General features: G+C 28.2%; 1 protein-coding gene across 2 annotated transcripts; it reads right to left on the reverse strand.

Moving 5' to 3' along the window:
• Positions 1 to 1,899: 1,899 nt before the first annotated feature.
• LOC135923754 (uncharacterized) lies at positions 1,900 to 24,141 on the reverse strand. 2 transcript variants are annotated; one of them, XM_065458677.1, is made up of 17 exons: positions 23,707 to 24,141; positions 22,114 to 22,185; positions 15,095 to 15,166; positions 14,933 to 15,004; positions 13,761 to 13,901; positions 13,193 to 13,336; positions 12,294 to 12,437; positions 11,945 to 12,088; positions 11,194 to 11,337; positions 10,278 to 10,679; positions 9,494 to 9,982; positions 8,852 to 9,123; positions 8,220 to 8,343; positions 7,274 to 7,902; positions 4,421 to 4,831; positions 3,048 to 3,803; positions 1,900 to 2,912 (listed from the first exon to the last, which is right to left on the reverse strand). In XM_065458677.1, the coding sequence occupies exons 1-17, from the start codon at positions 23,988 to 23,990 to the stop codon at positions 2,167 to 2,169; spliced, it is 5,046 nt and encodes a 1,681-aa protein (XP_065314749.1). In that variant the 5' UTR covers positions 23,991 to 24,141; the 3' UTR covers positions 1,900 to 2,166. The 2 variants fall into 2 exon arrangements, with proteins under 2 accessions (XP_065314749.1, XP_065314748.1); XM_065458676.1 differs by having other exon boundaries at positions 1,900 to 2,936.
• Positions 24,142 to 25,987: the final 1,846 nt, after the last annotated feature.

A 25,987-nucleotide genomic window follows, 5' to 3' on the forward strand; every position in this document is an offset into this window, starting at 1 on the left:
TTGAATATTGTTTATTTTTAAAATATATTAAAGTTGATTGTTTAATATGTTCAATTAACTTTTTATATATATATATACCATGTTTTTAGATATACAAAGATAATGATAATAATAAAATTTGATTTAAAAAAGAATTAATTTAAATAGTTTCTTAAATTTAAATACTTTCTTTTAATTTAATAGTGCAAAATTGCTTAGCTTAAGAATTTATAATAAAACATCTTATAAACTTATAGAGAATGATGATAATCAGGTAGTAAATATAGCTAATGAGGATCAAGATGAATTATTAAATTTAAGTTATTTGACAAAATTGGCAAATAAACATTCAACAAATATAAATTATGATTCCAAGTTAGGTGACTTAGAACAAGAATGCCACATTCTTGGAAAACGATATTCACAAAATATGAACGTTCTAAATTTTTGGAGAGAAAAGAAGAGTAAACTTCCCAATCTTTCCAGGCTCGCCAAAAAAATTCTTTGCATTCCGGCGACTAGCACACCTAGTGAAAGAGTTTTCTCTACAGCTGGATTGACGTTAAATTCAAGGAGATCAACATTGTGTCCCAAAAATTTTAATAAAAATATTTTTATACATGATAATTAAATTACGAAATCGATTTTGGATATAAGTTTTCTATTAAATGAATATTAAAAAATATGCCGAGATATCTGTAGAATAGTGTATATTTATTTGTTTTTTTTTAAAATTAATAAGCAATTAAAAAAATTTATCTTATAAAAATTTATATATGCGCCGATTTTATTGACGGCGGCTAAAAATCGGCGCGCCGCCGGCCGTTTATTAGATTTTTTAAAAATTGCGCCGGCCGCCTATATTTCGTCGGCGCACAGGTCTAGGTATATATCTTGTTTATTAATTTGTATAAATTTACTAATATATGTCTAAGAATTTTTATTTAGATAATTGTTAATTAAAATTAACAATTTTTTTTTTAAATTTGGTGGCCAAAAGTTTTTCCGATAGGCCAGGTTTGGGGGTGGGGATTTTTGAGGGGTGGGGGCTGCCCCTCCTCGTGGCTACTGCCCTGTATTGAATGTGAGTAGTATAATTTAGATTATTTAGTTCATTAAAATTTTATTTGAATATTTTTGGGAATTGTCAATTTGTTATACATAGAAAATCAGGTTTATGTAAATTAGAAATAACTTTATTCGTGAAAAAAGGATTAATATTATTATTATATCATTAATTATACTTTATTTGGGGGCTTTTCAACTTTTTGTGAGATTGTCTTTAATTTTACTTTTTATTTGTTTTCAATTTATGATTTTAAGTTGCTTTTAATTTTGTTACATGATGAACTAAATGGTGATGTGATTTTTTACTAAAAGTATTTAATTTTATATTTAATTATTGATATATAAATATATATTAGGTTCATATTTAATTTAACCCCGAAATCAACATTTTCTTTTACAAAGAATAAAGAACACAATCAAATGTGATATCGAATCGCAAATCGGTCGATATCAATTTAATATCGGTATTGTGGGATCGGCCTCCAAAAAATGGTATCGATTACGCCCCTATTGAGATACCAATTTTAATTTTCTAAAAAAATGCTTCTCTGTGCTTATCCAAATCACTGATATGTATTACGAAACCTCTCTGATGTATTTAATTTTAAGACAATCTTCATTTATGATTTAAATCATGCTTAAAAAAATGATATGTCCCATTATAGCAATAAAAGTGGTTATCTAAAATAAATGCCTTAATTATGCGACCAGATTGTTTACTAACATCATCTCTACCCTGTATAATATTGACAATGGAATCTTTAATAATATTTTAAAAAAAATTTAATCTTTTATTTTGTTGGAAGATATAAATTGGTTTTATAAAAGACTTAATATAATACTACTATATAATAAATATGTTTCATGCATACAAATAATATAACAAAATTTACCTATAAATTATAATATATATATATTTCTTTATAAAACTTTATAATTAAATAAATCAACAATTAAATATGTAACAAAATATTAACAATATTTGTAAATGCGTTTTTTTTGAATAAATGCGAAAGTTCGAATAATATGAGAAAAGCAAATCCCATGGCGCTTTTTAAGGCCGGACAACCTTCGTGTCCTAATCTTCACCGAACAAAAAAAATCACTGAGGTTTTAAGGTTACGCGCATGCGTTTTTTTTGAATACCATGAGTGGGCAAGAGGTTAGGGAAGACGGGAAGGAATTGGTATGAGATAATGGCGCCAAACCCGAATCAAGATCTTCTGACGAATTATTTCGATCTGAAAAATGCTTTGAACTCAAGGTGTCAAAGACTATATTATGTGATATAGACATAGAGTGATTATTAATATGGAGCTCTTGATTTGAATTTAGATCTGGGGTGAGAGATCTTTCTATATTTTCATTATCACGGCAATCATAATTGTCACAAGCGGATTCATCGTTAACGCAGTGAGAAAGAGTATAGGAAGCTTTGTTATAACTATCTTTGGGCAAGGGGGCGGAATGAGAAGTTTTCAAAAAGGTGGAAAAAGTCATATTTCCTCGGTTCCTTTCATTATAATTATCGTAATTAACTATAGAGTCATGGTTATTAATAACCTTATGCGTATAGACACCCAGAAGAGCATTGTTTGGACCTCCTATGTCTAAATCCATTTGAGGCATTTGGAAAGTTGGATCAGCATATATTTCAGAATCTGCTAACTTTTCGCGACAATTGCATAGATGTTCAGGAATATTCGAACTTTTAAGGATGGAAGACGATGATGAGTCGTTAGGCACTAATAAAGCCATGTATTGATATCTTTTCGGTTTACTCGTTGTATTTTTAACGTTGTTGCATAAATTTATTGAGGATTGTTTTGACCATGAGTTATTATTGTGCGATTTCAAGATGTTTTCTTTTCCAGTAAGAATAATAGAATCTAATATAAAGAGGATATAAAAAATAAAATGTCAAGTAGACCTTCATCACTCATATTTCTATTAACTTGAAAACTTTCGATATCTTAGGACGTTATCTAAAAAAAATATACCTTGAGTCGATAGCTCATCACAATGGACCTTGTTTAGGTGTTTATCATTCGTATCCAAATTCTTAGTCGCGTGAACCAATAAATTTTTATAAGGACGTAATAATGGGTTAGTGGAATAGTATCGGCTCTGCCAGCCTCCAGGGTAATATAAATCGGGTTTGAACAACCCATAACTGACATTCCTGGGCACTTTACTGCTGTTCCTTTTCTCTTCAGAACGGCCCAGCCTTAAAAGCGTTCTGATTGATCTGATAGGCTTGTGTGGTAGCTCCTTGATACTAGCGCTATTATCCGAAATCTCACCGAAATCATATTTTTTTGTGTAGCGGCGTTTTAAATGAGGGTTCAGTTTAACCCTTGTCCTGTAAATGACGAAGACCCAAAGACAAGATGTGAGGACGGCACAGCACACTACAGCTAATACTATGATCTCAACGATGTGACCTTTATTGGGAGCTACGGACTCGTCAAACGTGTTGTGATGATGGGCTTTTGATGCTGAACGCTTTTTGCCGACATCTGAACTGCCTATTCTCACGGCGTCTTTGGGTTTGTCTAAACCATAACTTTCTGACTCCTCTTCTTCTTCTAGAAATGTTTCCTTGTCTTTAGCATGATTTGGATTTAGGCCCGGGTAAAATTGATTGGGTATTATCTGATCATGTGACTGGAGATAGCGGTGATTTGCACGGTTTAATAGATCCATAACGTTGAATGGGTCAGGAGAAGAAGTTCCTTCTTGGGCATGAGAATCACCTTAATATTCGAGATTTTTGCAATATGTTTTTATATTTATAAAATTAAATTGTTATAGAAATGATATTCTTATTAATTTTAGCTAGTTAATGGATGGGGAAGGGGGATTCTAGCAATTGTTACCGATAAAAGTGCAAAATTTAGTCTTGTTATATTATATATCAATCGTTTTGAAGATTGAACTAATAAACAATTCCGGGCAGGGAGTAATAGATATAAGGATAATAAAATCCTGTTTAATTTTTTTTATATTACTATTATAATCCTTGTAGAAAATAAAAAGTAACAATATTTTGTTAGAAAATTTTAATAATTACAATCATCTTAAATATAATCCATCAATATTTTGTTGCAATTTTATTTGTTTATTTTGTTAAATAGTGTTCCTTAGAATTAATAATTTTATTTGAATTTCTGTAACGTGTGATTTAAATTATGAAATTTATATTCTAACAAATTATAACTTAAGTCTAGAATAATCTATCGATTCAATTCTTTGAATCAAATGGATTAAGGGGATATTTTTTTCCTTCCTTTAACAATCCAGCGAAAATGCTTAATATAGCATTATGCTCTGACCGAGAAAAGCTCAAGGAAGAATTATTAGTGATTTTTACCATTATCATCTTTGCTATCTGGTATATCTGCTCCATTAGTTATGACTCTTAGACGGGCAGAAGAAGCCACCTTCCCAACAGTGTTTTGAAGCACACATTCATAAATGCCAGAATCGCTGATCTGGCTCCTGACCAAAACCAGAAAGCGACCTTGTCCAACGGCAGTCAACCTGGAATCTCCTATATTTTCATCCGCTGTTGGAGCTACACGCGTAGAATTATTGGTGAAGGTAGTGTCACGTGAGTTAGAATCAACTGGAAAATCGACATGCTTGGAGAAATTGAGGATTCTACCATTTTTAAACCATGTAACTGTAGGGAAAGGACTTCCGGCGGCCATACATTCCATAACCGTGCTCTGACCCAGGGTTATTATTTGATCATTCATAGGTTTGGATAGATAAGGTAACTCTATTTTTTGTTTTTACGTAAATAGTTCGATGAATAATTTATTATTTAAAATTATAAGGTATAAACTAATGAAAGTAAAATTTATCGACAATAAATTAGCAACTCTAAAAAAATTTGTTTTGAAAGAATGAAAACTTTATTAATAGATATATTTTTCTTTTTCTATGACATGTTTATACTAATTCAACTGGTAATTAAATACTTCCACCTTTTTTTTCTTTAAATTATGGGATATCATATTTATAATTATATTTTTATATAATTAATATAAAGATCGAAAGTAAATTATTGATGTTGTAAATATCTTATTTTTTAGTTATACGAATTCCGTAATATAAATGGGCTTATTCATTCATATTATTTATTATTTAGGTTATGAAAAGTGCTGATTCGCTATTTTTATCAAATTTTTTTGATATTTATGAGGATTTTAAAAATAATTCTTTCAAAAATTTTTCAGAAAAATATTTTTTAAAAGTAAAAGCTTGATAAATAAGTTTTCATATACAATGACCACTATTTTATCTGCAGAGTGAAGTGTTTGTTTATAGTAGTTCTATAGTAAAAGTATGCCGAAATACAAACTTGTCAACCACATTAAATTCACCTCTATATTATTTCGTTATTTTTATTCTCTTTTTTAAACAAAATTAATAACACTCAACTCAAAATTATCTTCAAAAATTTATTTCGACTTACATAAAATAGTTTTAATAATTTAACTCGAATTCGCTTTCTATGAAAATATTAATAACAAATTCAACTAATAATATATTTATGAATTGCAATGTCAAGCAATATTACACTATTCAAAATTTACAGACACCAAAACAACATTTTTCACTACTATACATTGTGATCTGCATCGGGCTTAATTTTTTAAGCCCGGCTCGACCCGAAAATTTTATTTAAAAATTTGACTGGTCCGGCCCGATCTGAACGAATTTTTTTTTATTTGTCCCGAAAAGTCCGTCGAAATATTGTTCGTTCGGTATGGCCCGAATTTTTTATTGTAAAATAAATATTTTACAATAAAAACATAAGCGCCTTGTTTCTTGAAAGAATTTTAAAATATATCTATTTGACAACATGTAATGGTATCATATTTAAGAACTCAAGCTCAACCCGGACCGACACTATTATTTTTAAATAGAGAGCTAGGACTAGGGACCGGTTATTTCTCTACTATACATTATTACCGTACAACCACCATTCTTTTATATAAAAAAATTTATTAAAATTAAACAAATTTAGATTCTTTAGAAAAAGTTGATGCCGTGACCGAAAAGAAAAATAATTTGTTTTAATATTTTATTTATAAAAAAAGATAGTTGTACGGTAGTGAAATAGCTGTGGTAGATGTGAGATAGTTGTAGCAGCTGTACGGTGGTAGTAATAAAATAGTTGAAGTAGTGGTGTGTAATATTAGTACGGTGGTAAGTGAAATAGTTGTGGCATGTATACTGTTGTGTAGTATCGGTTTTAATTTTGTCAAAAGTGTCACATTGCTTAACATTACAAGTCGTAAAAATATTCTTAGTTAAATTAATTGTTAAAACAATTCGAATTAAATTAATCGTAATTTTTATTAAAAAAAAATTTTTTTTTAGCCTAAGTTAAATTAATTAAAACTTATTTTGGGTAGGTTGAGATAAATGTTTGCAGAATATTTTGAGTTAATTAAAAAAAATCATTTATATAAATTATTTTGAGTTGAGTATTATTAATTTTATTACAAAGAAAGAGTAAAAATATGAACTTTTAAAATAAAGAAATAGATATAGAGGGTTGATTCAATGTGTTGGGTGCGGCGTTGATATAGTTTGGGAGTATGTATTTCGGCAAATTTATACAATATAACTACTATAAACACGTGTTCACTGAATGAAAATTTATTTATCAAATTTTTACCTTTCAATGATATTTTTCTGAATTCAAAACTTTTATAATTTGTAAAATCCGCATAAATAAATAAAAAAATTGAAAATTTAACCAAAATCGGTAGTCGATTCCGCATAAATAACAATAAAATCAAACAATAATTCTAATAAACAAAAATAACAATAATCACCAAATAATCAACATAATGATTTAAATAACTATGACTACACCAAATATGACTCTACACTTTTAGAGGCCTAAATATTATAAAAATGTATTAATGAATAAAAATATTATATTGCAGAAAAAAATGTATAAGTAAAAATAAGATATTTACAACAATTGTCATCATTTTGTTGTAAATTAAACCATTAATACTCCCCCTCCCCTATCAGGTCAAATCTAATATTTTTTAGAGAAAATAATTATAATTTTATTGATAAATCTTAATTTGTCATTTTCTATTACAAATTTATAAATAATTTTTAAATAATCTATCAGAGTCAACATACCAAAAAAAAAAAATGCTAATAAGTAAATATTAAAAATAGGATTGCTCACCTAGCACTTTGAGAGTAAGGTCCAGCCTGGCAGCCCCAGCCCTATTCTTTGCCTTGCAAATGTAGTAGCCAGCGTCGGCAGGTTTAACGTCGGATATGTAAAAGGCTGAATCAGAAGGATGAAGAACCCGCATCCTCCTTTCCCGGGCGGCAGGGAAATCGGCGATTTCAAATCGAGATTCAGCTCGGTTTTCGTCGCTGAAAAAATATCCGTTATCCGAGTTCGGGCTCGTTTTTTTGATTGGGTTAACTTTTTGCCACGCTACCCTGGGTCGAGGGCGGCCAGAGGCGGCGCACTCAAGTCTGGCTGTCCCACCGACCCTGACAGATATTACGGTTCTCGCAAAAATATGTCCAAAACCAGTTTTGATATTCGACACTTCGAATCCAGGGTCTAATCCAGTTGTGGATGAAGGAAAATGGGGAGCTATCAAGACTATTATATCCGTTCGGGGTGATTTTATTTCTTGGGATCTGTCATCTTTGGGAAATGTGGATGAATGAAGGGAGTAAATTGAGGAAGGGAAGTTAGGGGAAGAAAGGAAGCTGGCTATGCAATTATAAGTGCCTCGATGAGCGTCCAGCACTGATGGATGGAATACTAGACGAGAAGTAATCGTTAGAGTGTATCTTTTGTAAAAGATTATGAAAAGAAGGTAAATATAAATATCTTTAAAAAAAACTGTTAAAAAAACAATTCTAGGGTGCCTTTATAATTTCTATAGTGACTCCAATTAGGATTTGCATAATAAACATAGCTAACTAGTAATTTTAAACTGTTATATAAAATAATGAAGTGAGATATAGAAAAAAAATGAGCCAAACAAAAAACCATTTTTTATTTCAAGAAAGTTAGCAAACTAGTAGAAGAAGGAAGTAAGTAGGACTTAAAATATTTTTCATATTCTGCCTATCAAAAAAATTTATACGTTTTTTAAAATAATTACTTTGACATCCTTGGCTTATTGCTTTCATCCCCATTGTCATCTCTTGGTTCATTGTCGCTATTATCGACTCCTTTCTCTAGTGTGTAGCTTTCCTCCACCTCGAACAATTTTTCACTTGGTAATTCTATATTCATATTTAAATTTTTTTAATATTTATACTTATTTTTGTATTAAATAGGTTATTATTAATCCCATTAGAGATCTGCAAAAGTAGACCCGACCCGAACGGGCTTCTGCCTATTTTTAAAATAATCGGGCTCGGTCCGGGTCGGGTCGGTCCTTGGAAATTTTTCTAAATATATCTAAATTTATCGATTTTATGTTGAATTTTTAATGTAAAATAAAAATATTTGATTTTATTTATAGAAACTAGACGCCATATAACATGTATCATTTATTTGAGTATTTATAAAAACTAATTTCTATATTTAAATTAATTCGACCGGGCCGGGTCGGAAAATTTTTTAAAAATATTTCGGGTTCGGGTAGGACTGGCAAAATTTTTTTAAAAAAATTTCGGGACACTTGAAAAATTAGGCCCGTTGCAGATATCTAAATCCCATATATGAAATAGCTAAAACGATATTAAAATAATTTCTTAAAAAAAACAAGATTCATAGGCCTCATCTTACCATTATCAAAGCCTAAGCTGGAACCGTCTTTCATCCAATTCACGCCAACGAATGAACTCTTATCGATTTTCCCCTTGTCCAGAGAACCGAACGCTAAAAGACTTAAATTAACCAAACATGTTAGAGCCTTGTCAACGGACCCCATAACCAATTCGTAACGCGATGGTGAATCTATGGTTAAGGTAAGGGGTGAACGTGGTAAAAGTATAGCTGCAGTGTGAAAAGAGTTTTCACCTAGGTGGCCTGAATCAACCGAATTTTGCGGGAAAGGTCTTAGAAAAAATATATTAGATATGAATTAATAAATATCCATTCAAAAGAATTTAATGCCCTATTTTGTTTGGAATGGTAAAGTAAACTCAGTAGTATTATATTTACTATATTAAATATTTATGTCTGTGTTTTTAATTAAGTTTTACTATACTAGCCAAATATTTAGTATAAGATATTTGAATTAAATTGGAAAATATAGGAAGTCAAAAAAGGATCATTAAACAAATTTTAAACCCTACCTGGCTTGTTATGAATTGAATGCAATTTAACATTCTATGTACTTTAAACAAAGAGAGCATAGCAAAGAAAATTAAAATGATGAATGAAATCGGTTGATATATAACGTATTTCTAATATAATTAATATTACCTGTCAATCCAATACTTATTCAAGGGTGCTGCCGATTGATAACCCACTTCTCTTTCACCAGACTTGTAGCGACTACCTATATGGCCTCCATTTCTCTCTAGAAAATTTAAAGATGATGATTGCCTTTCCATGAACCCTGAAAAGTTAAAATCGCTGAAAGGCATATCAGCTGCCAATTTGAATTCCTCATCCTTGCCACAAAACTTTTCCATTAGCACTGTAAGATTATTGGTGTTGCTATTTCCCATGCCACTATTAGGCGTCGGTGATAATGTTTTGATCAAATCTAAACCTTTCAATTGGTAAGGATGAGAACATTTTAGGGATGAAGAAGCAGTTGAAGATGTGAAGAAAGAAATATGGTCATTGTGGTAAGAGATTGATGATCCATTGCTATTGCAAGCCGGATTCATGTAGGTAGAGGTTAGCCAAGACGGAACCAATGAAAGTACATCGCAATCACAGACAAGATAGGAAGAGTTAAGGATCCTAAATGGATATTTTTAAAAAATATATAGAATTTTGGTACTAAAGGTTTCTTCTTGTATTTTGATAACTTCTATTCCCAACCCTTTGAAATATCTATATAAAATATAGGGTTTGCTAATTTGATAAATAAATAAAAATACAACTAAACAAAATAGTCATTAATTATAAAATATTAAATCATAAACCAAAATTATTCCTAAAATGTTTCCACAACAAAAACGTTTAAATTGAAAGAGAGAAATCTAGCGATAAAATATACTTCAGTTAAAAAATATGTGATATATATTATTCAAACATTTCTCTCATGTTGCAGAGCGGCGGTAATGAGGAGCTGTTGCTATCCATCGTAATGTACGATATGGGGTTATCGGCCAGATCCAGGCTGTGCAATTGGGAGAGCAAATTTAACAAACATCCATTTGAAGACATCTCCAAAATCAAGGAACTCATCTCGTTCCTGGCTAATTTCAGAATTTTCAAATTTACTAGTCCACAAAACAGGTTGCTTTTTAACTCATAACTTTTAAGGCCATATACATTGTTACCCGGGGAAGGCAACTTTGCGGGGAAGGAAGAGAGGGGAGTTTGATAAAACGATGATATGGAGTTGCCCAAGGGGGATTGGGGAGATGTTTCCGTCAATCGCTCAGATTCGAATACTTTGAAAGCGGAACTGAAATGATTGTCCGAAAGATCCCTGCAAATAATAGTTAAAAATGTATTCCTAATTAAAGGCAGCTTATAATAAATATATTTTCTAGCTATTAGGGGGAAAGAAAAAAATAAATGTTTGAAAAATTTATCCGATTTTAAGTAAAACAAATTGATATGTATTTTAAGTGTTTGGATAACCTGTATAACTGCACAAATATAATTAATTTATTAGACTCAGTATAACTTTTGGTGAGTCTTAGCATCTAACATTTTATGCATGTAGTGTTGTTAAACGGCTCGATTTGAGCCGATTTTTAAAAACGGCTAACTCAATATTTAACTTATACATCTATTAGCGAAGTTTCGCTCTCGAGACTTAGGCAACTAAAAGATTGAGTTAGCCGTTTTTAAAAATCGGCTCAAAACTAGCCATTTAACAACACTACATATATGTATGAATTATGCAGACCCCTCTAAGAAAATTAGTGAGCAAATCCGATCAAAATTATCACAAAAAATTTAATGTACCATAAATTGAACTATATATAGATTTTTACAATTCTTGCAAGTTGGAAAGTCCTGAAAACGTATTCAGATGGGCGTCTGCTATGCGATTGTATGCTAGATTCAAAATTTTGAGAGAATGTAGGTCCTTAAAGGTATCCGCCTCCAGATTGGTTAACGAGTTATGACTTATATCCCTGAGAACGATATTATATACATATTATATATTAATAATAAAATGGCAAAATAAATCAAAGCTGGCTTAATTGAAACTAAGGTAACATGTGAAGGTTAAGTCCTGTATACAATAAATATTTTTTATACTTAAATACATTAAAATTAGGTGTATTCTTTCTTTTTATTCTAAATAAATTATATAATGTGGTCAACAAAAATTATTGAAAAAGTTGCGGATAATCAATATAAAACCTCTAAAACCCATTTTGGTAATATCTGATTATTTAATTAATATAAAAATTTGTTTGAATTATAAAAATTGCATATGTTTAATCCAGAGTTTGAAATGCTCTTTAAAATATAAAATCTTCAAAATTTTGATCTCTGAAATCTTTTTTGGAAATGTTCAAACAAGTTTTCAGCATCATAATTTATCTAAAATTCCTTGTTTTTTTGTAAAAAATATTTTTGTAATTATTATGCAAAAAAAATCTTTCATAATTTTAATCTTCTTTCAAAAAAATCTTCAAAGATTTTCTGCTCAATATTTTGGGCAAAAAAGATATAACCTATGATAATTTTTTTTTCAAACCTGAATCAATAAAATGTTTATAAAAAAATATTCACAATTCAACTAAGTTTGGTAAAGTATCCCAAGGCTCAGTTTTGAGAGAGCTAATTCTATTATTGGCTAGACTCAGCTTCTCCAAATGAGCTAATCCGTATAACCATTCTCTGCCCACGTTTTCGATTTCGTTGAAATCCAATTGCCTTTTTAAAAAAAATATATAATATATTCATTATTTTTTTAAAAATTGATATAGCAAGAATCCTAAGAAAAGATGTGCCACCTCGGTTAACTTATTCTTAATTATTTTACAACGTATTCTATTTTTTCCCCTCTCTTTTCTTTCTTTCCTTCTCTGCGGAATTTTAAATATCGTAATTATAATTTTTTTTCCCTAAAAAAACTCACAAATTTTGTATGCGGGTGAGTCCCCAAAAGGCGCCGTCCTTGAGAATTTTGATATCGTTACGCCTCATCTTGAGCACTTCCAGGCTGGACAACCCTTTAAATGTTAGGCTTTTTATCTCGCTCAACTTGTTCCTATTCAATTCCCTATTTTTTTAAAAAAATATATATTAAAATGGCGTGAAAATAATTGTTGCAATTTAAAAAATAAATAATAATAAAACATATATTTTGCGTGTTAAATTTTGCTGTAAACAGGAAAGATATATGGAACTGGTCCCCTTATACAGAAAATTGAATTGGGAATGAAATATTCAATAAGACTCGAGTTTTATGTGGATAACAACTCTTCCTGGGCCCCAATCTATCGCTAAAAATCGGGAATATTTATTAAATATCATTGAAAATCTTTAAAACAATGTTGATGGAATTGAGAATACATAAAAATCCCCCCCCCCACCCCAACAATTTTTTCATAGCCTCAATTACATAGCTATAATTTTCTAACACTTATTTTATCACTACTATTCATTTATGTTTGAGGATAAATAAATATTCTCAATTTTTAGCGATTTAGAGCCTTTAAGGTCTGTAAATATTAATTGTTACATAGTAAGCTCGTTTTTTCAAACGGTGCGGCATTAACCGCTGCGTTACTCACAAAATCAAGCCATTAAGGTATAATTTATAAATATGGAGCGATACGATGAAAATGCTAGGATAAAATTTTATAAAAAAACATTGTTGCGAACGTATATTTCAAAAATTATCATCGTTGTGAAGAATCAGCTGTGATTAGCGTTAAATACCGCACCATTGGAACAACCCGCGTTTACTAAAAAATGAAGCCTTAGATAATAAACTTGATAAACGATCTTATCTTTTAAAAAAAATAAACTTACAAATATTTGAGTTGAGAGAGCTTCGAGAAAATGGAGTCCGGTAAATGATACAGCCTGTTTTTGCTTAACTTGAGCCATTCCAGTGACACGAGCTCATCGAAATAAGATTCGTGTAGGTGTGTTATATGATTGTTGTTCAGAAATCTGAACAGTCATAGTTTAAAAAGATATTTTATTTATTCATTTACATTTATCGCGGAGGGAAAAAAGAAGAAGTCATGTATAATATACCAAATATTACATACTAAGTTCTTATAAATAATATTTTTAAAAAAAATTTTGGTCCAAAAATATATTAACTATTATGAGTGTTATATAAAGCGCTATCGCCTTCACCGCGTGCGTTAACTATGAATACAGGGTAAAGCGACTATCAAATTTCCATTCACTAACAAAATAATCAAGCGATAAAGTTTAGAGGATCTAAGCTTTAATAAAATCTATTTTTGGACACACGAGGCACACTTTATAAATATTAATTTATTTAGAAACATTCTATCCCAATTAAAGCTCTTATAGAAATGCCGAATACTTAATCGGGGAATGGGATAAGAGATTTTTAACTTACAATTGTCTCAATTGAGAATTGTTACGATTAAAGGTCCCTGGAACTAGTTGAGTCAAATTGTTGAAACTGACATCCAAGGCAATGAGATGTGATAGCTGGTTCACGAAAACTGGAACTAGTTGGGATATTTTGTTATGTTGGCTATTCATATGATTTTTTTTTTAAAAAAATTGAAATAAATTTTGAAACTTTAAGTAAAAAAAGTTTTTTCTTATCCAAATAAAAATATGTCCAAAAAATATTTGGCAATATTTTCAGAAAGTTTTTAAAATTTTAAATAATTTACTTAAATTATTAAAAATATGCAGTGCTGTAAAATAACGTCGTCACTACTTACCAGGTTTTAAAAATTATTAAATTTTATTGAAAACCATTTTTGAGTTGAAACTATTATCCATATTAAATGATTATATTAAATAAATTTTTTTAAAATTTAATTAAAGATTAATTTTAACCGAGTTTTCAGATCAAAATAAGATTATAATATCTTATAAATAAATTTTAATTTAATTCATGAGAATTATAATTAAAAATTTTCCACTCCACATGTGCCCTTATTGCAGTTTTTGATTATTGTGGGCATTTCTTCATTTATAAAGACTTTATCCGAAACGGACCATGGCATTACCTTGGCATTCCTTTTTGTGGACAGCTACAGTAAAAATGGCGACGTTACAGTTAACAGTAGAGATTTGCAAATTTAGGCCCGGCCCGTACCGGACCCAAGTCCGGCCCGAACGGGTTTCGGGTTAGGCTTGAGCCTAATTCTATTAAAAATAATCGAGTTCGGGCCGGGTATAATATTTTTAAAAAAATTCGGGCCGGGTCGGGTCTTGTTTTTTAAATATATCCAAATTTATCAATTTTATATTGAATTTTTTATGTAAAATAAAAATATTTGATTTTATTTATAGAAACTAAACGTATAACATAAGTCTTTTATTTTGAGTAATTATAAAAATAAATTTCTATATTTAAATAAATTCGGGACGGGCCGGGTTAGCAAAACTTTTTTAAAAAAAATTTCGGGCCGGGCCGGGCTTGAAAAATTAGGCCCGATGCAGATCACTAGTTAACAGCACCGAAAATTTATGCTTGTTTTTTAAGTTTTGGACTCAACCCAAAAAGAAATCTTATATAAATCAAGTTTCACAACTCAAGATCCTGTTTACATGTATAAAAGGTTGAGATCGTTGTCTGGATTGAAAGTCGGAAAGTCTACTATCATATTGTAATGCAATTTCCTTGATTTTTTAATTTATATTTTTAAATATATATATATTTAATATTTTTATCCATAAGCAAAAAAAATAAATAGAGGGCTTAATACTTACAGTTCTCGGAGTTCCCTGCAGTTCCAAAATGCCCCAGTGTGAATGTGCGAAATATCGTTGTTACTCAAATCGCTAAAAAAGAAATCGATATACGAAATAAAAACAATTTATTTAAGAACATAATTACCGTGTTTTCAAATTTTTTAAAAAGAATAAGGATATAGTCGATGTCACCGTGAAAGTTTGCGAAAATGTATTATTTTGGAAAAATTTAACAGGTAATTATTAACGCGTAATAATACAGGAAAAACCCTTTTTTATGGCTTTAAAAATTGTCGAATTTTATAGCATTTTTATAAATAATATCGATGACATCTTTTTCTATTTTAAATAATAATTAATCATAAGACAATTGCTAAGATTGATGAAGAGTTTTAAAACACAAAATCTTTAAAAATTTGTGATTTTAATCTTGGAAAGATTTTTTATGCATGAAAATTACAAAGGATTAACTTAAATAAGAGATTTTTTGGGCATTTTTTAAGGGAAAATTTATCAAAAATCTGTAACAAAGATTTATATTTATGTAATATAAAATAAGAGCCAGCATGTCTCTTAAAATAAATTTAGGCGTTTTTCGAAATTTAAATCTAGATGAGTTGAACGCTTTTTTGAGTTTAAATAAAACCACCAATGGCGTAAACGACGCTCGCTTAAAAAAAATGTTATGCAGCTATATATTCCCTAACCTAAAGAGTGATGCTTTATTAAAATGGTAGGTAAGCAGCATGGCTTAATTTAATAATAGAAATATCAGGGTTATTTACTTGCCACGTGAAGAAAATGTCAGTAAATATTGTTTTTTTTATAAAATTACATATCTGTCTAAATTAGAATTCGAATTGCAGATTTCAATTCAATAAAAAAAAATTTCACCTGAATGCCAAATCCTTAAATCAGGCTTATTTTCAATGGCACAGTCAGGGAGAAAAAAAATTAAATTTTTAAACCCAGCCGATCCGTTAATATTAGGAAAAAGAAAATTATTCAAAATATTTCTAGGTCCGAGTTTAACTGGAATCAAAATTCAAAACTCAGCCCAACCAAGTCCGATAAAATCCCTGCCCGATATATAAAGATTTATCAAGTCTTTTTTTTAAAATAATTTTTCCCAAATCTATTTTTTAATAAAGCATTATTAATATGCGTATAATGTAGAAATTGTTGTGATCGATAAATTGAATTGTAATTATTTTAAATCAATATTTATGAGAGACGAATGATGCTAATGGAATGTTGGTGAATTTTTTTTTGTATACACGAAAAACAGGTTAGTTTACTAGCTGTGTCAAAAAAAAAATTGAACATTATTTTAAATTTACATTTTTGGGGAATATAATTACCAAAATCTCCAATATATAAATTTTAAGTTTTTAATTTACATTTATAAATATTTAATAATTTGTTAATTATTACTAGTATATAGCTTTACCTTAAAAAGCATATAGGTTATCATAATAAACCTCATTATTAAGAAGAAAAAAAAAGGTAAAAAGTTTAGTAACAATTTTTTCTTTATTCGAAAACAATCTATGAGAAAATTTTCGAATCAGGTGACCAGGGTGGGGACTGTTGCTAAAAGGCTCGATTTGAGCCGATTTTTAAAATAGCCAGGAAAAAAATATTGCCTAAGCCTCAAGATTTGGTTAATATATGTCCAAACCTTTGTGCCACCTATTAGCAAAATCTTTACGTAATTTCTGGAAAAAATATTGAGTTAGCCGTTTTTAAAATAGGGGCGAAAATCGAGCCGTTTAACAACACTATGGGCTGGTCAAAAAATTGGGATTTGTTCCCATACCGGTAGAAATTATGGAACATACGATGCGGTGGGTTAAAGGTCTGAAATAGGCGAGTTTTTCGCCAACGAGAATTTTTTTTTAAATTCATCCGCCCGCCCATTTATCTAAAAAATTTGTTTAAACCGTCCACCCAATGTTTAAAAATTATTATAATTGCTGGTTTAGCTTTTTATTTAATTATTTTAAATGCATTTTTAATTAAACTTATAAAAAAAAATATATAATTTATTTATAAATAGAGTTATTCTGCTCATTTTGTCCGAAAATATATTTAAAATTCACCCGCTCATCGCTTTTATAATATTTTTAACCTTGGTCTCCCCCCCCCCCCCGCTCAAAGTTTAAAATAGTTTAGAAGGCGGGCGTGGGCACTTCTACGGTTCGTCTCTAAATAATTTTTTTAAAAAAAGATTAAAGTAATAAAAGAGCACTGATCTTATTTTTAGCGGACTAAATATATTAATTGTAAGAGGGATTTAAAAGTTAAATTAAAAGCAACAGGGGGAATTGAATTATCTGAAGAAGCATTCTTTATAAATTAATTTGCTTATATTTTTTTTATTGTAGAATTTCGTTTAAAACATTCCTTCAAAAAAAAAAGAATGAATTGAATTATTATCAAAATAAGAACAAATATTCTGTTTTCGGGCTCCAGATTTCTGGAGAAAAACAATTTTCTTTAAAAAAAACATAAACTTAACAGTCTAAAGCACCCAAAACTCCATATTGTGTTTTATATTTGGTATGTTATAAATTTATATTATATCACGAATTAAAGCAAACATACAAACTTTCTGTTTGTTAACCTATGTTTTTTAAAATGTTTTCCGTTTTCTCATTTGTTAAATAATAAATATGATGGATTTAAATGTAGTCGGAAGATAAGAATTTCTCACATGGCGCATGCGTTTTTTATATATTTCTTTCCTCTTTTTTTACATTTCGGTCTCACCATTAAAAAAATAAAAAAATTATTTTAAGAGTTTCTTTTAACAAAAAAAAATAAAATATTGTTTTACTTTAATAAATTATACAATTTTAATTGTAATAGTTTGTGCAAATAAATCCATAATTTATATTATATATTGTAAAAGCTTAAAGTGACCATTGTTCTACACCTGTGTGAAATTTAAAAAAAACCACTTAATTTAATTGAAAAAGAATAGATAATAAAAAAATTATTATATAAAAATAATTGTAAAAAACTTATAATAAAAATTTTATTCAATTAAATTAAGACCCCACTCTTTATTTATTATATTATTATATATTTTTTAAATATCCAAGCCAAGTGGATGGGTGATAAGTAATTTTTTTTCGTTTGGGTATAGATTTTATTGTAAAATTATTATTTATTATTTGCAAGATAATAATGATATAAAGCAGAGGCGACGATATGTCTTTCGAATTTATAGTTATAACTTAATTCGTTTTTACATAATACTATAATCGTTTATCTTTTATATTATATTATGATATAGCGAGGGATGTATGTATGATATATTGTTTTTTTCTTCTAAATTATGACGAAATGTCACACCTGCGCTAAATAAATGATGATGTTATAAAATTTATGATAAATGTCATAATTTTTTGACAAAATACCAAAAATGGTATTCATGAAATTTGAAATTGTGTGTGAGTAATATTCTTAAAAAGATTTTAATTATTTATTAATTATTGTCAAAACTGAAAAGTCGGTAATAATTAGGGGAGAAAAAAGTATTAAAGACAAATAATAAATTTTTGCCACCTTGGCTTGGTCCTAAAAAAAGAATTCTAATAAAAAACGACCCGATATTTTCGCCCGGAATTTTTTCCCCCGACGAGATTGCGTAACATTTTATCTATTTCTCGAATTAAAATAAAATAAGGCAACATTAATGTGTTTTATATTTCGGTTCTTTTGATTAAAAAAAGACATTAGCGAAAGTGATATTAAGATATTTTTTAGAATTAAAAGAATTCGTAGTGGGGTGAAACGCCTCCATACCCTGGCTCATTGGGCGGGTAGGAAAAAAATTTAAAACATTGGGCAGGCGGGCCTTTAGAATCAAAAACACGCCTATCGCAGAACGTCATGTCGTATAAAATAATAATAAATTTATTCCTTATAAAATTAAAGGGGGGGGGGGGGTTGTTACTAAGGGCCTCTTACATCATTCATCAAAAAAATGGCGCGTCAAATTTTAGTTAATTTCTAATATTATTTATCTAAAGATAAATGTCATCACACGTATAATATGTGACAAATTATGGAAAATGTTTGACAATGAAAATAAAAATGTCAGGTAAAAGAAGGAAAGAATATATTATATTACAATTGTACAAATTATCTTTCAAAGCCTTGATGGGATTTATTTTGTTATTATTTATTTTTTAAAAACAAATCCATCATACTACCCAAAAAAACCATGTACGTGATTTTTTTACTCAATTTATTTTAAAGAAAAATATATTTCCCTAGTGGAACAAAATAAAATTATATAATGGCAAGTAAAGATTTTTTTTAGAAAAAAGTCCATTATACAATAATAATGAAATATAATTACTTTACCAGACGTATTGTCTCACCGAAAAATGTAGCAAATATAGCAGGGGATTAAAATAAGAAATAGAAATTAAAAAGCATAATTTTTTTATTAAAATATAAAATGTGTTTTTCTTTCTCCTCTTTTATTAGGGGTTATAAAATTTCTTAAAATAAAATAATACATAATTTATTTATGTTAAAAATGGTTAAATACGGATATGGAGAGAAGGAAAAGGATGGATCAAATTTTTTTTTAAAAAATTTAAATTTATTCACGAGGGAAGAACGGACCCCAATCGCCCCAAAAATGATTTTCGGCCCCCAAACTTGGTCTTCATTTTGTTTTTAATGTTCAAAAAAACTAATAACCCCCCCTTCTTAATTGGAGATTCTTAATGGTACGGCAACGGATAAAAAAGGAGGAAAATTTGGAAAAGTTCACAAAATCGATTCTAATAAAACTTCTTTAAACTATAGTCAACCAAAAATTGCTTCTTAGAATAAACTCTTGTTTAGCTTTAAACTTCACCATTTTTTTCAACCATTTTCTAAGCTATGATAAAATGTCCTGGTTCAACTTATTACCTAAACAGCCTGAAAAGCAAAAAAAACGAGAAAATAAATACGAAAAATGACAATGCCGCCAAATACTTAAAACATACCAAAATAGGGTGTCCTAGTTCAAAAGATAATTAGTCTAGGCTAAACAGCCTTTAGGTATCAAAATTATGTCGAATCTGGACACAACCTGAAATATGTTAAATTAAATACGAGCATAAATATACTAAATAAAATGATCATGGGATTTTGACATTAATAAATTTAAGCGACCCTGACTCAGTCAGGGTGGTTTTTGATTTAAAAAAAATATTTATTCCGGTTGGGGATTAAAGAGAAATTTTGTTGGATGCTGAATATCATTTTTTTTCCTCTTCCTTTAATTCTTCTTTGAAAACGGTCCGGGCCTCTAATAGAATTTATTGCGGTTAATCTTTCTGCTATCCATCTCGCTATTTATCTTATATCGTATATAGCGAAACATAAAATCTCCACGAGGTAATCATAAATCATCACTCTTTATATTTCGTTTAAAATTGATAGATGATCAATATATAGCATTTATAATTTTAAAAATGCAAATTTAAGTTTTTAAGCCCTACCAATTTTATTTACATCTCAATCACATAAAAAAATATATATTATATTCTTTATGTTCTATTAACTACGGCATAGTAACCGTAAATAAAAATATTTGGTGTTTTTTTTAAAAAAAATAAATTTATAATACAATTTGTCATAATTTTGTCAATTTTCATTTACAACATGATATATGAATTATTATAATATAAACATATTTATTTTAGAAAAGTTTGGGGGCAGAATGGAGTGGGGTGGGGGGTAACTCAATCAAGAATCTTTATTCTTTAGGGATTTTATTTCGATATATAATAAAGGTTGTTTTTAAAAAAAATTATATTACACATCACCAAACAAAACGATTTCTTTTTATTTTACACATTTTACTATGTGTAATAATAATGTATTATATTCTATTAAGCCTAACACATTCATATTTTTAAATGAATATACGACCCCTATTTTAGCTTGATACAAAAAAAATGATTAAGCTCACACTGAGAAAATATAAATAATTTTTTATGACAATTAGAAAATTTATTATTATAAATAATAAAAAATATATTTTACAATATTCAATTATTTTGTATTATTATTTTTTAAAAAATGGTGGGTATGTCAAAGCCTCTAAAGGTGACCGTAACTTCTCTAAAATGGTCATCATTTAGTTAATGTTTTATTTTTTTTAAAAACATACTTTTCCCTCTTTTGTCAAAAAATTAATGCAAGGATCGACAAAATATTTAATTGTCTCTTTTTTTCGGTCGAATGCCTCATTACATTACTAAAATATTATAGTAGGTTAAAAACTTTATTTTATATTTTATATGAAACTTATTTATAATAATATGAATGAGAAAAAAAAACAAAAAAATTGGCTCCAAATTGTCGCGTTGGAATAAAGGAATATTACGCTTGTAAAAAAAATGGAATTCAAAAAAAAATATTGAAAAATCGAGAAAAAAAATTTATTATTTTAACTATGAATTTGTTGATAAATTGTGGGAATTAATTATTTGGTATAAAAAAAATGATTTATTAAGTATAGAATATCTTAGCTGTACCAAGTGTCAAAATCATAATTTAAAAAATATTTTATAATTTTAGCCAGATAGATAATCATATTCAATCATTTTTTTAAATGTTAATAAACTTACATTTTTAAAGCCTTGGTCAGATATTTGAAAGATGTTTGAGAAAATTATTTGGTAAAAAAATGATTAATATTTAAAATTCGAAGTAAAGGTAATAAAATTAATATAGAATATCTTAGCTGACAAGTGTCAAAATAATAATTATAAAGTATTTTATAATTTTAGCCAGATAGATAATCATATTCAATCATTTTTTTAATATGTTAATAAAGTTACATTTTAAAAGCCTTGGTCAGATATGTGAAAGATGTTTGAGAAAATTATTTGGTAAAAAAATGATTTATTTTTAAAATTTGAAGTATATAGAATCTTAGCTAACAAATGTCAAAATAATTATAAAATATTTTATAATTTTAGCCAGATAGATAATCATTTTATATATAATAAACTTACATTTTTAAAGCCTTGGTCAGATATTTGAAAGATGTTTGAGAAATTTCGGTAATTTGATTTGACCCAAGATCGCTAAATAAAATATATCAATATTAAAAAAATATATAATTTAAATTCGTGTTTTTTATTTCTTCTTAGTCTTAATTCTGAATAGAGCATTTCTATTCATAAAGCTGTAAAAATTCTTTTCGTATTTTAATTTTTATATCCCTTTTAAGCGATTTATTCGTTTTGAGTCGATTTTTAAAAACGGTTAACTCAATACTTCATCCAGAAAAATATTAGCCAAGCCTGACGGTCTTGCTCATAGAAGGAACAAAGGTCTAGACATATACTATCAAAATCTTGAGGCTTAGGCAATAATTTTCTGGCTAAAATATTGAGTTAGCCGTTTTTAAAAATCGGCACAATACGAGCCGTTTAACAATACTAGTTTTACCTCACTTTATTACGCGGAGAATGAAGCATACGAAAAATTAATTAGGACTACAAAAAAGGCTTTCATTTAAGGGCATGGACACCGGAAAAAAATCTTATGGGTGCCGTGTCCTAGTTACTTTGTAAATTAAATAAATATTATTTTTTTTATTTCATATCTTTTTTCGGTTACAAATAAATTATCCTTTTACATAAATCTAAATAGCCACTTTCTTTTTTAGGACTGTTTAGAGGTAGGTGTATAGACGGCTAAACAGATGAGTGTTTAGAAAAAAAAACGAATCAGGACACAACCATGCAGACGAATTTTATTTCAATTTATTAATTTAATTAGAATCCATAAGAACTGTAAGTCACTGGAATCATATGAATCAGCAAGGTAAAATCTTTCTTATTTATTAGATAGTGGTCACTGTGAATGGTAATAAAAAAATGGACCATTTTTGTAATAAACGACACCATTGGTTAACCAGTAGGGTATTATATCAAGCCACGAACTCGGGTTGAATATAATAAAATCTTAAAAGGAGCTAAAAGGACGCTTATTTTATATATTTAGTGGCGTTGCTAGCTTTATTAACTTGAGGAGGGCTGACTTTTTAAAAAAATTTACTTAAAGGGCATCCATCTTTAAAAAAATGTGAAGAGCTCGGCAAATCCAAACTTTTCAGATATTTGAGCTCCCTGTGCCCCCTAACGAGGCTATATATTTATTAAAATTAAAACAAAATGAAACCGTTATATAATTATTTAAACTAAGATGACACGAAAGTTATCACTATCCTATCGCCTGTAGTTAGTTAATATATTAAACAAAGTTTTTATCGCAATCAATTCGGGCACTTTTACCTCGCGAATAATGGTAGGGGGGAGGGAGTATGACGCAAGATCGTCATGGAAATTGAAGTGTTGTGAAGATGCTAACCCTATTAATAAAATGGGAGGGGTTAAGGGTAAATGAATTAAAATGATATAAGGATATGCTAATTAGGATTTTCTTTGGGAGTATGGGGATGGAAAAAAAAGTAGGGAGTAAAATCGTCATTGAGAGTGGTGGTGTAGAAGTGCATGAATTAATTTAGTTTTTATATAAAAGGTCAATAATTTTTTTTTATCATTATCTATTTTTCTTTCTATTTAAAAAAAATATCTTACATTATTTGAGAATCTTCGTGGAGCCAAGGAATTCCTATAAGATTACGCTTATCGCAATCTACGTACTTGTGATTTTCATTGTCTATGTAGCACCTACATTCCGCGGTACATCTAAATTCGGATTCATCGACGGCAGACGATTTATTGAAATCTTTATTGAATTGGCCATTCAAAATTAACAGCAGAAATACTAATAGAGGTTTAATTTGAATGTTATATGAGGTTAAGGTGGTTATTTTGTAAAGTACGGAGTTTGGGTTTTTCCAAGAAAATACTATTTTCATTTAAACGATAATTTTCTAGAAAATTGATTAAGAATTATGGAATCATTGAGGTCGTCTATTCGTAAAATGGGAAGGCACGTTGTATGAATGTTTTCATACTATTTTCATGAATATTTTTTCATTCTTATATTTTATTTATCGATTTTTATTTTTTTTTAATAAATTCATAATTTAAAATTTTTGTATTTTATAAATACAAATTTGTTTTTATAAAAAAATATTTTTTTAACCATCATCTGTTTTTAAAATAGATATATTTTTTAAAAAAATATTAAAATAAATTTAAGGTATAAAATTAAATTTTTCTAATTAGAATCATGAATATAAATATAAAGATAGAGTGTTATCATCATGTGTGTGAAGATATACGAATAAATAAATTATTAACACAACTATAAATATTTTTTTTTTTTTAAATACGATATAACATCACATACTAGGGGGTTGGGATAAAATAAAAAAAAGTAAACATTTTTTTTTAAAACAAAAAATAAGTAAATATATTCATGGTGCACATGATTGGTTTAATCTTAAAAAAATAAAAATAAACAAAAACTTATATTACTTTTTGTTTATTTTATTTTTATTTTAATCATCAAATTTTTATAAATTATTTATACAATAATAAATATAAAAAATATTAAATTACAAAAAAAAAGAAAAGAAAGTATATTTATTTTAATGGCTTTATAACTCCAAGGCATTTTTTCAAAATAAAATAAAATAAATAATAAATAAAAAAAATATATTTATAACAATTAATCAACAAACAAATCAAATTGTACTTTCTTTTTTTTAAAAAAAAATTTATTTTTGAGTTATTGCGGAAAATTTGTGCCTTCTGATTAGAAGGTGGGAGTCAATATAATATAAAACTGAATATTGTAGTTAAAATATTTAAAATTATTTCTTTTTTTTCATAATATATAAATTTATTAAGAATTTATAGGAGCACATAATTTTTATATGGTGATTACCCGTGTGCAAAGGCAAACACTATCCTTTTCAACTATTATTCCTTTATATAACATTTCGGGCAGGGAGTTAATAATAGTCCTTATAATTTCGATAAACATGAAATATTTGACAATGTAATTGATTCGCGTTTCAAAGTATAAAGTAAAAAAATAATGCTCTAGATTTCCTTATTAGATTTCTAACGAAGAAATATAATATGTATAACATAAAAATCAATTTAGATGAACGAAAGATAAACAAATCCAACAAAGTGATTTTTTTTGATAAAATATATTAGATTAAAGAAATTTATAGTCAATAATAGCTTAGCAAGTATAATATTTAAATCTACTAGCCTAGGAGAAATTACATAAAAAAATATATTCAATATCGAAAATTTCCAGATTATCTGGAAATCCCACTCCTCAACTATCACTGAATGTCAAGAGGAAAAAAATTATGTCTAAACCAAAATTTTTCATCTTCATTTTTTCCGAATTTTGAATCCTCGTGTAAAATATGGATCGTGATTCAGTAAAATCTCGGGGGTTGGTTCATAGTCCTGCTTTTTTTTAAACAACAATGCTTCATGGATTTCTTTTTTCATTAATATTTTTTTTAAAAATTAGTATTTTTTTTCTTTTAATTTATTAATAATTTGAATTTAAAACAAATAGCAATATTTCGTTAATTTTGGGTTTTTAATGTCCCCAACCCACTTCTGATTGAATCAAACATTTTTGTAATTGAATATCATGTTTATAAGATTTTCGATTTTAAATCAGCACTTGGAACTCCACCCAAATATATTAAGGATAAAATTTAAATTAACTGAGTATAGCTATTTTTTGTTTTATGTTTGCCCTTTCTGTCATTGATATATTACGATTGGAGACTACAGAGAATCCAAAGTATGACAAGTCCTCTACCAACTGAAAACCATTTAATCTAATTGCTTGGCCTTAGGTAAAGAGGAAGTCAATGATAAATATTGTCAAATCAAGATATAAAAATTATCTAAAATACAACATAATTTGCCA

The sequence above is a fragment of the Gordionus sp. m RMFG-2023 genome, chromosome 2 (assembly GCF_954871325.1).
Source record: "Gordionus sp. m RMFG-2023 chromosome 2, tfGorSpeb1-WG-v2, whole genome shotgun sequence".
NCBI lineage: Eukaryota > Metazoa > Nematomorpha > Gordioida > Chordodea > Parachordodidae > Gordionus > Gordionus sp. m RMFG-2023.